Below are 16391 nucleotides of genomic sequence, written 5' to 3'. Positions count from 1 at the left end.
AAGGGGAGAACGAGATGGAGAGTAGGAGAAGGGGAGTAGGAGAGAAGGAGAAGGGATAGAAGTAGAGAAGGAGGAGAAGGAGAAGAGGAGAAGGAAAAAGAGAAGGGGAGAAGAAAGAGAAGGAGAAGGAAAAAAAGAAGGAAAAGGGGTAAAGGAGAAAGGGAGAAAAAGAAGAGGAGAATGCAGAGTAGAGAAGAAGAGAAAGAGGGTGAAGCGGAGAAGGAGAGAAAGAGAAGGAGAAGACGAGGAGGAGACAAGGAGAAGGATCACAGGTATAAACAATAGACTTTAGCATTGAGCCAGATAGTGATGAGTAAATTTGCCAGAGAGCTGTCAGAAGATCCAAAGATAAAATGACTTGCTTCATCAACCTTAACGACCCATATCATATAAGAAGTAAGTTCACCATAACCACATGAAAAGGTTGATCTAATGATATGGCTCTTTGATCCAATATCAGCCATGGCAATATCAATATCCGGCTCCAGGAACCGTCCAGGACCCATGGTAGAGCTGCCAGGGCTGACCGGAGATGATCAGCAAACCCAATATTTCCCTGTGATAGCAACTCACCTGAAACAGTCCCACAAGGAATGCCAGTGCTGTGGCCAGCTCCACTCTTAGCGTATCTCTGGCTACAGTGTCAATAAATGTTGCATTTTCTCCACTCATAAAGTTCTCATTGGGTGCCAGGGATTCCGTAACACTGCCAATCATGACACAGACCACAGCAAATGTTCCTGTATCCCAAAACAAACAGAGTTTATAAATGTGTAGCCACCCTGTCCCAAGCAGCAGTGTCTATTTAAATTTAAAGTTGCTAGGCTGTAATCAGCTTAAGTTTGATTGATAGTTTGGCTTTCTTGGGTCTCTCCTAGGCTTTGGTTTTTGTATATTCTGGCTACTGCTGGGGGAGTGTCTGATAATAGTGTGGGAGGCTGCAATGAACTAAGTTATAAATATTTATATCTCCCTGGTCCACCACTAGGAGGTTTATTGGCAGTGGTGGAGGCTGGGAAAGGGTATAAAAATTCAGACATGATCCTGGGAAGTCAGTCTTTCCTCGGACTTCCAGTTGTGTCTCAGTTGTTATCCTCTTAGGCCTGCTATCGGAAGAAGGTGACTATGTGATTGGATAGAGACCTGCGTTCAAAGCCTAGAATGCTGAACAAGGGGATTGAAGCACCATGAAGGAACTTCAGCCTAACTGGGGTACCAGAGTAACTTTTAGAAGCTTGGTGCTCTACAGAGATGTGGGGAGCTTGTGGCAAGGAGTTGGTGGGTGAACTAGAATGCTGATCCTCTATCTGTGCTGTAAATACTTTTGTCCCACTTTTGGAGCATGCCATACCTGCGGCTGTCCTGTGCCCTAATTCTCTCTCCCAAGAGTTGATGAGGAGCTAATAAATTCCTTGTTGCTCTATAAAGTGACTGCCACCCTTCTGTACACATTACTCCACTTCTGCCAATGATCAGCTGAAATAATATGAAACCTTGCCTCTGAGGTTCTTTATATGCCTTTGGAGGTTGGGGGTTCCTACAAATGTTAATTTAAACCACTTTTTCTCCCAGCCTTAAGCTGGCCTTAAACCTGTAGAATTTCATTCAAGCGATCAGACAAGAAATTATAAAAATCGCTCATCTTTTTTGTTGTGACTGCTTGGATTCGACTAAATTTTGAAAAATGTTTTGTTTGGGTACCAGGTCAATGTCACTAAATTATTAGAACTGTTCTACTGGATTGACTTTGATAAGTGCATTTTCTTGTCCAGAAGCGAATGCAACAAATAGAAAATGTGATTGTTCCCATTGAGATTCAACAAAAATTTTCCATCCTTGTCATAACACTTAGATAATCGAACAAGGGCTCTGAAAACGATGATTTTCCAACAAAATTCTAGAGGTGTATGGCTAGCTTAATTGCTGCTTTCACTGATCTTGATACAAGACAGATTCAAGTACGTTTATCAGTTCCATTTAAAAAATCTTTTTTTTCCCATGAATACAGAACCGCATTTGTTGTTTAGCAATTTTCACATCTGGCTAAAGTCTAGTTTTGGTAAAACCTGCTGTAAAATACGACTTTTGACGTGGTACATATTCCTTCTGAAAACATATACAGATCTCACCTACTGATATGTGCCTTGAGGTCCCCAGAAGAAAATACATAAACACAGGATAAAATGAGGTATAGAGCCCAAAAACAGGCGGTAAGCCTGCCAGAAGAGCATATGCCAGTCCTGAAATTATAAAAATAAATCATATTTAACATCCAGATACTTAAACACACAGTGACTGTATTAACCTCTTCCTGCCCAGCTTTGGCACCCCGTTAATAGGGTCTGTATGCCCAAGGGGTGTGAAGGATTGGCCGATCAGGTGACTGCTGTGATTGGTTGTCACAATGGTCAGATGATCGGAAGCTAGTCTCTCCAACGCCCAATCATAAGCATGCATCCTGTGCTGTTTTTGGCAGTTAGGTCACACTCAGCTCTCAGCACATAAACCTCTGCCACACATGGACGCATATGTGTGCTGTGTTGGCATTAAATTGTTACTAAACCCAGGACCCTGCATTCACTATATCTGCTCTCCCACAGTACACAGAACATGGAAATGCAATTATTTTAGTAAATATAAACTGATAAATACCTTTTCTCATCAGCAGTATATAGCGGTCTTGTTACTTCTATCAGTGTCTGGTTAAAGCTTGTAGAAGGAGTTTTCATTCTCCTCTGACTGTCCTATAAGGCTGCATGGCCCCTGACCCTCTGTCTGGACAGTGCCGATTGACCCTGTGCTGATCACATGCTCCCTCCCAAAAAAGGAATCTCTAGCAATACACTGAGCATGTGCAGAGTGCCTCCAAGGCTCTGTTCTATCAGGAGATGGATTAGGGACAGTGGAAGAAGGGGAGGATTAGAGAAGACAGGATCAGTCTTTTTACACAATTCGGAGGAATAACCCCTTAGGTTCCATAGCGAGTATAACAAGCATGTTTTACTGCATATACAGACTGATTCTACTCTTGTGGGTTAGTAACACTTTAAACCCCGTCCTCTTTGCTGCCGTAAATATGTGTTAAGTGCTCGGCAACAGGTTATGGGTTAGGTTTACACTTGTGCAGGTCCAGAACCTGTGCATAATCGCATGTATTCCCAACCTGCAGGCAAAATGTGCCGCTCTTTAGCAGACACACGGGAGCGCCATTAGTTATTTTTCTGTGTGTGTGCCAACATTTCCAGCTCAGTAACAGCAAGCCCTTTTTTTTATGATGGGTTTACTGCTATAAAATAGAGGACCACCTATTTACAATCAGCACCAAGCTATATATAAGTTACCTTGAGGCAGCTGGACTATGCCAACACTGAACCCGGAGATGGCATCTCCCAGCAACCACTCCCGGGCCGGGTACCGCGGCAGCCAGCGCAGGACAGGAATGTATTTCAGCAGTAAGGACCTGGCTGTTTCTTGAGAGCATCTTGGATAAAGAACAGGAAAGGTTATCTGTATTGGTGTTCATTTTTTTATATCTACACACTATCATGATGGGTCTGTGTTTTTCCTACAGACATGGTCTATATTCTGCATACATAATATCATTGCAATAACAATTCTATTACAAACTAGAAAGGTGATTGGTTTATAGCCAGCTAGGCTCTGGGACCTCATTTCCTGTTCATATATCAAGTACCTGGTGACGACTTGAATGTTGTGTCGGCCTCTCTTGCACCTCCTGGCCAAAACTCCTGAAGGTGGAGACATAGAGTGTGAGGGCATTGAGTGGCACAGTTGCGGTGCGTCCATTAAGGGTGCACGAGCGCCGCCCCCTCTCTCCAGCCACCCCCCTCTGTGTAAAATGGATAGATTCAGTCATTGTACGAACCTATCCATGGGCGCTGTAGACACCCTCTATTCAGGCGTCCAGCCCCTTTTCGGACACCGGGCGCCTGAATTCCAGCGGCGGGGGGGGTTGAAGCACCTGTTTAGAGCCATAGGCTCTAATAGGCTTCAAAAAAGGTGAACTGCGAGCAATGCGCTCGCAGATCACCCAGGTGGGTTAGCAAAGCAAATTAATATTTGCTTTGCTAACACTGAACTGCCCCTCAGCCAATCAGAAGGCGTGGATCTAATACCCGCCACCTGATTGGCTGAAGGCACAGGTGCCCTGATTGGACTCCTAACGGAAAGTGAGGACAGAGAACCATGGAGGACAAAGGAGCTCGCCGCCGTCACCTGCTGCATGTGGGGGGGGGGGGGGTCACAGAGGCTGCATATGGTGGGCACACAGGCCACATATGATGGGTACAGATGCTACATATGATGGGCACACAGGCTACATATGATGGGCACACAGGCTACATATGATGGGCACACAGGCTACATATGATTGGCGCACAGGCTACATATGATTGGCGCACAGGCTACATATGATTGGCGCACAGGCTACATATGATTGGCGCACAGGCTACATATGATAGGCGCACAGGCTACATATGATAGGCGCACAGGCTGCATATGATGGGCACACAGGCTACATGTTATGGGCACAGAGGCTACATATGATGAGTCACAGAGGCTGCATATGATGAGTCAGAGAGGCTGCATATGACGGGCACACAGGCTACATATGATGGGCACAGAGGCTGATGGTTTTTTTTCAGTATTTTTCAGTTTGTTTGTGCCCACCCCCCCCCCAAAAAAAAAATTTTGAGCACCAGCCCCCACTGGAGTGGCACGAGTGCCATAGTAGCTGGCTGGTAAAGTCTGCTTATAGGTAGATGAAGCTGGGAGTCGCAGTCCTAGGAACAGGATACTGAAGCAGCTTGGCACCAGAGCAGGAGATGTTAGCAGAGCCGGTATGCAGGCAGCGACCAGCAGGAGCCCGGTAACAAGGGACCGAGTCAGCAGACAAAGCAAGTCCAGGAAGAAGGCCAAGGTCAGTAACAGTTGTGCAGCGCAGTACAGAATCAGCAGGCAAAGACGAGTCCAGTAAACAGGCCAAGGTCAGAGAGATCAGGTGAACAAGGTTATCGCAGGAGCAAAGGCAAAGTCCAGGAGAAAGCCGGGTCATACACAGGTAAGCAGGTCCAATGGATCAGGTCACAGAAATACAAGAAAAAGCTGAAGACCATTCAGCAACTGCTCATGGTGACAGGCCAGTTTAAATAGGCTCTAAAAAGAAAAAGGAACAGAGGGCGCACCAGCCTAGTGCATTACCTTTGCAACACTTTAATGTGGTAAAAGGTTAAAAATATACAGTATACTCGTGATAAAATCAAGCAAATTGTAAAAAGTCCACCATTTACATCATCCAGCGGGATCTGCTGGTCAGTAACAATAGTGGGATGTAGAGTTCAAAGAAACTGATGCGTTTCGAGGGTTGTCCCCTCTTCTCCAGAGCCGAGTTTGAAATGCAGGTAGATGGTCTTTATAGGATGACTAAGATCAAAAAATGTACCCATGTGATTTAGGACCCCCCCTCCAGTTTAAATAGGCAGCTGGGCACCAAGTATGCACACCAATAGGGATGAGCTTCGTGTTCGAGTCGAACCCATGTTCGACTCGAACATCGGCTGTTCGATCGTTCGCCGAATTGCGAACGTTATGGGCCGTTCGCGCTAAATTCGTGTGGCGCGTCACGGCCCATAATTCACTGCGGCATCGCAGTGCATTGCTGGCTGATGATTGGCCAAGCATGCACTATGACCCGCATGCTTGGCCAATCACAGCGCCGTCAGTAGAGAGAGCTGTAATTGGCCAAAGCCAGGGTGGCTTTGGCCAATTATGGCTCAGGGGATTTAGTACACACCCCACACTATATAAGGCCGCCTGCACGGCGGCCCTGTGTAGTGTGTGTTCCGGTGTGCTGAGAGATAGAGAGAGAGAGAGAGACAGTGTCATTTGATTTGAGTTAGATAGATTAGGCAGAACAGTCAGTCAGTTAGCTGCACTTACAGTGTATTGTGTATATATATGCATCCCAGGTGTTGCATATATATATATACACTGTATTCAGTTTAGCTAGATCCGTTCCTGTTATCTTCTATCTAGACTATTTACATTTAATGCAGTGCGTCCTGCTCACAGTGTTCAGCTAGATCCGTTCCTGCTATTTACATTTAGTGCAGTCAGTGCGTCCTGCTCACAGTGTTCAGCTAGATCCGTTCCTGTTATCTTCTAGACTATTTACATTTAGTGCAGTGCGTCCTGCTCACAGTGTTCAGCTAGATCCGTTCCTGTTAAATTCCTACTGACAGGCAGGCTTGTCTGGTTACAGTATATAAAGCTACCTGAAGAAAATTACAGGTGTTCTATTTGATCCTATTAGTACCACGGTCAGGCAGCTAGACTATTTACATTTAGTACAGTGCGTCCTGCTCACAGTGTTCAGCTAGATCCGTTCCTGTTATCTTCCTACTGACAGGCAGGCTTGTCTGGTTACAGTATATAAAGCTACCTGAAGAAAATTACAGGTGTTCTATTTGATCCTATTAGTACCACGGTCAGGCAGCTAGACTATTTACATTTAGTACAGTGCGTCCTGCTCACAGTGTTCAGCTAGATCCGTTCCTGTTATCTTCCTACTGACAGGCAGGCTTGTCTGGTTACAGTATATAAAGCTACCTGAAGAAAATTACAGGTGTTCTATTTGATCCTATTAGTACCACGGTCAGGCAGCTAGACTATTTACATTTAGTACAGTGCGTCCTGCTCACAGTGTTCAGCTAGATCCGTTCCTGTTATCTTCCTACTGACAGGCAGGCTTGTCTGGTTACAGTATATAAAGCTACCTGAAGAAAATTACAGGTGTTCTATTTGATCCTATTAGTACCATGGTCAGGCAGCTAGACTATTTACATTTAGTACAGTGCGTCCTGCTCACAGTGTTCAGCTAGATCCGTTCCTGTTATCTTCCTACTGACAGGCAGGCTTGTCTGGTTACAGTATATAAAGCTACCTGAAGAAAATTACAGGTGTTCTATTTGATCCTATTAGTACCACGGTCAGGCAGCTAGACTATTTACATTTAGTACAGTGCGTCCTGCTCACAGTGTTCAGCTAGATCCGTTCCTGTTATCTTCCTACTGACAGGCAGGCTTGTCTGGTTACAGTATATAAAGCTACTTGAAGAAAATTACAGGTGTTCTATCCCAGCTTAGTGCAGCTACAGGCCATTAGTATGTCTGGAAGGCCAAGAAGGAGAGGCAGACAGTCACAAGCCAATAAGAGAGGGCAAGCAGGCTCTGTGTCTAGTGCTGGTCGTGGAGACGGTGCATCCTCATCAGCACGTGGCCATGGGACACGCTTGGCCTTTTTTTCGGCAGCTGGCCGTGTTGAGCCGCAACATGCGGAAGACTTGGTCGAGTGGATGACCAAGCCGTCCTCATCCTCCTCATCCTCTCTCACCCATGCCCAGGGTGCTTTGTCTGGCAAAGCAGCGGCCTCTTCCCTCAGCTCAATGTCATCAGTGACTCCTTCCCTAGCTCCACCATGTCCTCATGAGGATTCCCTCGAACTGTTTGACCACAGTGTTGGGTACATGCTCCAGGAGGATGCCCAGCGTTTGGAAGGCTCTGATGACGATACTGAGCTCGATGAAGGCAGTAACATGAGCACGGACAGAGGGGGTGCCCAAGAAGGACAGCAATCTGGCAGTCATGCTCCCCCTGCTGCAGCATACTGCCAGGTTTGCTCCAGTGATGAGGAGGGAGGGGATGATGAGGTCACTGACTCAACGTGGGTGCCTGATAGGAGAGAGGAGGAGGAGGAGGAGGAGGAGGAGGAGGAGGAGGAGGAGGAGGAGGCGGCGGCACATCACCAACGAGGCAGGATGCCCTCCAGGGGCCAGCCTAAGGGCAGCACATTGACTGCATCACACCCCAAAGCTCCACATGTGCAGGGCGCTGCAGTCTCTGCGCGTTATTCAAAAAGTTCTTTGGTGTGGGCCTTTTTTGAGACGAGTGCATCAGATCGCACCGCTGCTATTTGCAACATATGTCTCAAGCGTATCTCGCGTGGCCAAAACATCTCCCGCTTGGGTACCACATGCTTGACCAGACATATGTTGACCTGCCATGCAGTTCGTTGGCAAGCGTATCTAAAAGACCCACACCAAAGAACAAAGAGGATCTCTCCTTGCTCCTCATCAGCTGAGATTTCCAACCCCACTAGACCTTCAGTCCTCTCTGAGACCTGCAGTGAGAGGAATGAAGGTGTAGAATTAGGTGTGTCACAGCCAAGTACTTGTGGGCAATCTGCTTTTGGTACACCGACGTCAGATTGTACCAGGCAAATTTCCCTGCCCCAGCTGCTGCACCGCCGAAAGAAGTTTGCTCCCAGCCATCCACATGCCCAGCGGTTGAATGCTAGCTTGGCAAAATTGCTAGCACTTCAACTGCTGCCTTTTCAGTTGGTAGACTCTGCCCCCTTCCGTGAGTTTGTGGAATGTGCGGTTCCTCAGTGGCAGGTACCCAAACGCCACTTTTTCTCACGGAAGGCGATTCCGGCTCTCTACCGGCATGTGGAAGGCAATGTCCATGCCTCGCTGGACAGGGCGGTCAGCGGTAAGGTGCATATTACCGCTGACTCATGGTCCAGCAGGCATGGACAGGGACGTTACCTAAGTTTCACGGCGCATTGGGTGACTCTGCTGGCAGCTGGGAAGGATGCAGGACAAGGTGCAGTAGTGTTGGAGGTTGTTCCGCCACCACGCCTCCAAAATGCTGATTGTGACACACCTCTCTCCTCCACCCCCTCCTCTTCTTCTTCCTCCATGGCCTCTTCCTCGGAACCAGCGGTGCTCCGTAGGCGTTCAAGGGGCTACGCAAGTACGCAGGCCAAAAGATGCCATGCGGTGCTTGAGCTGGTGTGCTTGGGGGACAGGAGCCACACTGGGGCAGAGGTTTTGTCAGCTCTGCAGGGGCAGGTTCAGAGGTGGTTGACGCCACGCCAACTTAAGGCAGGAATGGTGGTTTGCGACAATGGCACCAACCTCCTCTCTGCCCTCCGACAGGGACAAATGACCCATGTGCCCTGTTTGGCTCACGTCCTTAACTTGGTGGTGCAGCGGTTCTTGGGCAGGTACCCGGGCTTACAGGATGTCCTGAGGCAGGCCAGGAAAGTCTGTGTGCATTTCCGCCGGTCATATAATGCCAGTGCTCGGCTGACGGACCTCCAAAAGGAGTTTAACCTGCCCAAGAACCGCCTAATCTGTGACATGCCCACCAGGTGGAACTCAACGTTGGCCATGCTGCAGCGGCTGCACACGCAGCAGAGGGCCATCAATGAGTACCTGTGCGACTATGGCACCAGGACAGGGTCAGGGGAGCTTGGTTTTTTTTCCCCACGCCAGTGGGCCATAATCAGGGATGCATGCACTGTCCTGTCACCATTCGAGGAGGCCACGAGGATGGTGAGCAGTGACAGTGCATGCATCAGTGACACTGTCCCCCTTGTCCACCTGTTGGAGCACACGCTGCGTGGAATAATGGACAGGGCACTGGAGGCAGAACAGAGGCAGGAAGAGGAGGACTTCCTTAGCTCTCAAGGCCCCCTTTATCCAGACAGTGTTCCTGCGTGCCCGCCGATCACACAGGAAGAGGACGAGGAGGAAGAGGAGGAGGAGGAAGATTGTGTCAGTATGGAGGTGGAGCCTGGCACTCAGCATCAGCAGCAGTCTTTAAGGGATCAGTCCCAAGAAACACATGGACTTGTACGTGGCTGGGAGGAGGTGGCTGCGGACCATGTCGTTCTTAGTGACCCAGAGGACTCCGGACCGAATGCCTCAGCAAACCTACGCTGCATGGCCTCCCTGATCCTGCAAAGCCTGCGTAAGGATCCTCGTATTCGTGGTATCAAGGAGAAGGACCAATACTGGCTGGCAACCCTCCTTGATCCACGTTACAAGGGTAAGGTTGCGGACCTTATCTTGCCATCGCAGAGGGAGCAGAGGATGAAACATCTTCGGGAGGCCTTGCAGAAAGGTCTGTGCAACGCGTTCCCAGAGACTGGGAGGTTACAAACTCCTGTTTCTGGACAACGTGTTGCTGAGGCTTCGGTCAGTCAAAGAAGGAGCGGTGGAGAAGGTGGCCGTCTGACCGATGCGTTCAGACAATTTTTTGGTCCGCAGCCCCAAGGTATGATCGGTTCCAGCAACCATCGCCAGCGTCTGTTTTACATGGTGCAGGAATACCTAGGGGCAAGATCAGACTTGGACACCTTTCCCACCGAAAATCCTCTGGGTTACTGGGTCTTGAGGATGGATCACTGGCCAGAGCTTGCACAGTATGCAATTGAGCTACTGGCCTGTCCTGCATCCAGCGTTCTTTCGGAACGCACATTCAGTGCTGCTGGAGGCGTGGTAACCGATCACAGGGTGCATCTGTCCACCGACTCGGTCGATCGGCTCACCTTCATAAAAATGAATGAGTCTTGGATCACCACCAGCTACCAAGCACCTGATGCTGATGTAACCGAATAATTTTTTTTGAAATCTCAGATCCCTTCAAAGACTGCCTATGCTGATGCTGAGTGACTATCCCTGAGTAATTATCCTCTTCCTCCTCAATCATCACGCTGATAGCTTGTAAGAACATTTTTGGTTCTGGGCGCCACCACCAGTGCCTAAGGCACAATTTTTCAGCCCCTGTTTAACAGGGGCGTGTAATTACAATTTTTGATGTAATACTTTGCAGCAGGGCTCGTTCCTGCATTCCAACTAGAGTGTCTGTGAGGGGTTGCAGTGTTGTGGCACCAGCACCAGTGCCTAAGGCCCAATTTTTCTGCCCCTGTCTAACAGGGGCGTGTAATTACAATTTTTGATGCAATACTTTGCAGCAGGGCTCGTTCCTGCGTTCCAACTAGAGTGTCTGTGAGGGGTTGCAGTGTTGTGGCACCAGCACCAGTGCCTAAGGCCTAATTTTTCAGCTCCTGTTCAACAGGGGCATGTAATTACAATTCTTGATCTAATATTTCACAGCAGGGCCCTGTGAGGGCTTACAGTGTTGTGGCCACAGCAACACCTAAGGCCCAAATTTCTGCTGAGTATATAGGGCAGGACCCTACTTTCAAACATCTAACTTACAAACGACTCCTACTTGCAAACGGAAGGAGACAACAGGAAGTGAGATGAAATCTACCCCTAGGAAGGGAAATTCTTTCCTGTAAGAGTTAATATGGGAAAACAATTTCTCCTTTCCACTGATGCTTTCCAATCCTTGTTCCACAAAAAAACCCAAATTTTCAAAAAACATTTTTCATTGGGACAAAAAAGTGAGGTGAAATCTTCTGAAGAGGAGGAAAGACAGCAAAACAAATGTCACAGGGGTGATAACCCTTCCCTATGTTTTCCAAAAAGCTTAGAAAAGATTTTTTGGCTGGAGCTAAACACGTTAAAAATGTTCAAAATTACAAACAGATTCTACTTAACAACAAACCTGTATACTGCTGTTCAGAGTATATAGGGCCTGGTGGCCCCACACCTTTCCTTATTTTAATTTGGGTGCGGGGTTCCCCTTAATATCCATACAAGACCCAAAGGGCCAGGTAATGGACTGGGGGGTACCCATGCCGTTTGTCTCACTGATTTTCATCCATATTGCCATGACCCGACATGACATTAAACCCGCAAGCAGTTTTAAATGAGATTTTTTCCTTTAAAAATGACATTTGGTGCAGGGACTGTTCTAAACATGGGAAACACGCGTCACTTTACAGGCATACTATAGACACCCCCCAGGTACGATATTTAAAGGAATATTTCACTTTTTTTTTTTTACTTTAAGCATCATTAAAATCACTGCTCCCGAAAAAACGGCCGTTTTTAAAAGTTTTTTTTGCATTGATACATGTCCCCTGGGGTAGGACCCGGGTCCCCAAACCCTTTTTAGGACAATACCATGCAAATTAGCCTTTAAAATGAGCACTTTTGATTTCGAACATTCGAGTCCCATAGACGTCAATGGGGTTCTAACGTTCGTGCGAACTTTCGGTCCGTTCGCGGGTTCTGGTGCGAACCGAACCGGGGGGTGTTCGGCTCATCCCTACACACCAATTCATATGTGCACGAATGCGAGCACGTTGAACAGGAATAGTACATCTTTGTCTAGAACAGGGGTCTCAAACTGGCGGCCTTCCAACTGTTGCGAAACTACAAGTCCCATCATGCCTCTGTCTGTGGGAGTCATGCCTGTAACTGTCAGCCTTGCAGTGCCTCATGGGACTTGTAGTTTGGCAACAGCTGGAGGGCCACCAGTTTGAGACCCCTGACCTAGAAGTATTAGCACGTGAACAAAGCGCACGCGCACCAATATTAGCATTAGCTCGCACTGGTTTTCTGGTGCTGGAAATCTGGTATACCTTACAGCAGAGGACCACAGAGAAAGTGAGAACAAATGTCCCCAATAGGGACACAATCAGTAAAAGAACCCGACTGAGGGATCGATCTAATCCATTCACCTAGAGATTTGGTTGGAGTTTCACTTTTATGTTCTTTTTATTGTGCAGCAGAATTAATTTGAGTGATAAAGATGAATAAAAGAGATATGTAGACGTAATAATTAAATCTGATATTTGATTGATTGTTTTTGCCTTCCTTAGTCCCTCCCCAACCCCACCAACATGCGAATTACATTTTTAAACATAATCTCTCAATTTTCATTACATTACTTATTTTACACCCAGTGAGCCCACATGTGATGCTGAGCCTTTATAATCAGAAGGACCGAAATCCAATAAATGAAAGGGATGGGCCAGGGACAGTCAGGCTGGTGAGGGAAGGGCTAGACCAGAGGTTGGCAACCCATCTGATTGCGATCTACCTGTCGGCCACCGACAGGTGACAGGTAGATCACGTTCGAGTCCATGCCCTGCCAACCCTCAAGTGCTCTTTCTTTTTCCCCTTGAGTGGCAGAGCAGAGATGAGCTCAGGCATTTTCTCACCTAAGCTCTTAAGCCTGGAAGCAGTCAAATCAAGTCCTAAGTAACGGAGGCATTCCTTGCCCTGCAGCATGTGTGGCTGCAGGGCAGGGAATGCCTCTGCCACCTAGGATTCGCTGTCGGCATAGACAGTGCTAGCGCAAGTTTGGGCTCTAAACTCCCTGAGTGCAGTGTGCTAATCCAGGCCGGTGTTCTATCAAATAGTGGCCTCCGTCGAAAAGTGCCCGTGCATCATGCGCAGAACGGAAGGGCACTCCAGCTGATTTCCTGATCAGCTGGCGTGACGTCACCATAGCACAGTAATGTTTCATATTCCCATCGCACACGTTCCTGGTATAAGCTCTAAAGGTCGGGTGCTGCAGCAACAACCAGCTGGATACTGGTTCAAGTCACAATGTAGATATTTGCCAGCACACCAAGGATCATCACATGCCTGACGAAGGGGTCCTGCGTGACTCCGAAACGTTGCACCTCTTTGTGTTGTGATCATGCAATAAACTAAACCATTTGGAAGCCACCTTGTGCTGATCCTTGGTTTGCTGGCAAATATCTACATTGTCACCATAGCACATGCGCACATCGTAGGAGGCTTTTTTCGACGGAAGATACCATTTCACAATTGAAAGCAATGCAAAGAGCGGAGGGACACCGTAGTTGTCAGATTGAGCCTTGCTGTTGCAGGGCGGGTTGTGGGTGTGTTGAAGGGCGGGTTTTGTCTGTGTGGCAACCCGCCCTTAGACACAGGCAAAACCCGCCGTTCAACACACCAAACCCGCCCTGCCACTCAGACAAAACCAGACCTTGAGCACACTCTAAACCCGCGCCGCAACAGCGAGGCACAATATGACAAATACAGTGTTCCTCCTCTGTTTGCATAGCATTCAGTTGTGGCCGTCAAATGGTATCTCCCGTCGAAAAAAAAGCCTCGTACGATGTGCGCATGCGCTATGGTCACGTCACGCCAGCTGATCGGGAACTCAGCTGAAGGGCACAGGCACTTTTTGATAGAACATTGGCCCTCCTATCCACTTATGGGTGACATCATGTAACGAGAGGAGGGCCGGCGGGGATCAGCATACCAGCACTCTTTCCTTAACAGGGACATAAAGCACAATAAAAACCTGGCAGAAGTTCTAAACCCTCATAGCTTTATCCAAAATGTAAAACTGCTTTTGGCTTAAGATACACTTTACCTATACACAAGCTATACAATGCATTGAATCAGAGCTTCTCACCTCATCTGGTTCTTCCTCCTTGTCCAGAATGATGGTTTTATAACCCTTGTCCTAGGGGCGATTTGGTCCAGGTCAGCCTCGCTTACCACCTGGGGCTTCATTGGATGACCCTTCTCCAAAGCCTGGACCTGTTTATCCTCCATCATGGTCAGATGACCCTCAGTGACTCCTTTACAGGTCCGCTGTCATGGACGATGTAGAGTACCCCAGCAAGAAATAAGATAAAAATGAAAAAGTTAACCAGATTTTCCTGCATTATTCATCGTCAATCATCACTTCCAGGACTCCTTGTTCTTCTTTACACTGAAGATAGTTTTTAATGACATTGGCTGTATGTTTGGGGTCATTGTCATGCTGCAGAATAAATTTGGGGCCATTTACATGCCTTGCTGATGGTATGGCATGATGGAGAAGTACAGTATTTACCTTGATTTCTCAGCATTGAGAACATCATTGATCCTGATTCCTGACCAAATCTCAAACTCCATTTGCGGAAAATGCAGCCCCAGGCTTCCAAGGAACCTCCACCATCCTTCACTGTTGCCTGCAGACACTCATTGTACCACTCTCCAGCCCTTTGGCAAACAAACTGCCTCCTGCTCTCTTAAAGACCTCTTAAATGTGAGATCTGGGGTCAAAAAGACCTCAGATCTCACATTTACACTTAAAAACAATAATATATATACATACACACACATATATATATATATATATATATATTTTTTTTTTTTTTTTTTCAATAAAAAAAAATCCCCTTTAAGACCATTGGGCGGAAGAGACGTTTGACGTTGCTTCCATCATCCAATGGTATGGAGCCGAGTGGGGACCATCTTTCCCTCACTCGACTCCATGTCTCTCAGAGGAAAGGACCCGATCGTCTCCGCCGCTACCAATGGCTCCCCTGAATTTAATGTCAAACAGCCGACATATAACGACGGCAGGTGGTCCATAAGTGGTTAAGGGAGCACAAATGTGAAAGCATTGACTTATAAAGGAGCTGTAGTGATCTCTAGCAGTTTCATGTAACATGTCTCCAGGCTATGCCTGCCCCCAATCTCCAACCATCTTTGAACAATCTTTGAACTTCTCCTACGCCAGGGTTCCTCCAGAGGTGAGCTGTGGCTGATTGACCTCACATGCGACAGTGCCTGGATATTTCAGTCCAACACCACTTGGCAGAGTCAGCAGCATGACACCAATGACCTTTTTAGCTGTCTGTAAGGGTGGTATTCTGACCATCACTGTAAGAGGGCCATTTTTCCCACTGGTCTCCAATGTAAGGAAACATTATTTCCCCTGATCTCAAAATAATTTCAGACAAATTACCATAAACCTTAAAATAAATTCAAGATTTTCGTTTGGGTAAAGGGGTTGAGAAAGGCTGTCCTATGGCATGCTCGCAGGGTCTGACCATCTCCTGTAGGATGTTGAAAGTCTTCGACCATTGCTTATACCATGCCCATAATCTCTCGCCATCTCCTGATGCATGTACAAAGTTTGACCTTTTCTTAGAGAGCATGCTCATAGGTTCTGACCATCTACTGTTGCATGTTGCCACCTTCTTTTATAGCATGCTCGTAGGTTCCGACCATCTACTGTTGCATGTTGCCAAGTTTTTACCTTCTTTTATAGCATGCTCGTAGGTTCTGACCATCTCCTGTAAGATGTTGGCAATCTTTGACTATCACTTACAGCATGCCCATAGTCTATGCCCATCTCCCGTTGCATGTCTACAGTGTCTGACAGTTATCTGTAGCATTACATTCACTTAATATTATGTGCAGCCCATTGGTGGTGTCATGAACTGCACTTGAGGCCCCTATATCAAGTAAATTAACCACCACTGAACTAGATCATCCTTATATTGCCATAAATGATGAAGTAACTTACCACACACCTGGCCAATTCCAGCACACAAAGAGAAATTCTGCCAGCCCAATGTCAATAGATGGACTATTGTTGAATTTTTCCATAACGTACTGGTGCATGCAAAGCCCATTATATCATCATATTTATACTGGTCCATAATGGGCGTGTCCAACACTGCCCACCTCCATAACCAATAAAAATGAATCTTTCCCCTTCCCAATAAATCATTCTGGCAATTAAAATATCATATTAGTTTGTTTGTTTTTAACCAAAACATCCTCATTTGCCAGTTATTTAAAAGGTCCCTTGGTGGTGCCACTAATTCAGAAGTGACCTTGATGATGCCAA

The 16391-nt window shown here is 47.1% G+C and overlaps 1 protein-coding gene across 2 annotated transcripts in view; it reads right to left on the bottom strand.

The window, feature by feature from the left end:
• The window catches only part of LOC141102826 (solute carrier family 26 member 6-like), a 48650-nt gene extending 32485 nt beyond the window's left edge, over positions 1-16165 (bottom strand). The window contains exons 1-5 of one of the 2 annotated variants that reach the window (XM_073591850.1): positions 16065-16165; positions 14175-14356; positions 3342-3481; positions 2130-2240; positions 574-740 (exon numbers count right to left, since the gene is read on the bottom strand). In XM_073591850.1, coding sequence (XP_073447951.1) covers positions 574-740; positions 2130-2240; positions 3342-3481; positions 14175-14320 — 564 coding nt within the window. In that variant the 5' untranslated portion in view covers positions 14321-14356; positions 16065-16165. The remainder of the gene's footprint in view (positions 1-573; positions 741-2129; positions 2241-3341; positions 3482-14174; positions 14357-16064) is intronic. The other variant, XM_073591852.1, reaches the window with a different exon arrangement.
• Between the last annotated feature and the right edge of the window lie 226 nt (positions 16166-16391).

Source organism: Aquarana catesbeiana, linkage group LG07 (genome assembly GCF_042186555.1).
Source record: "Aquarana catesbeiana isolate 2022-GZ linkage group LG07, ASM4218655v1, whole genome shotgun sequence".
Classification (NCBI taxonomy): Eukaryota; Metazoa; Chordata; class Amphibia; order Anura; family Ranidae; genus Aquarana; species Aquarana catesbeiana.
Note: the sequence above shows the minus strand (reverse complement) of the source record. Positions and strands in the feature narration are given on the sequence as shown.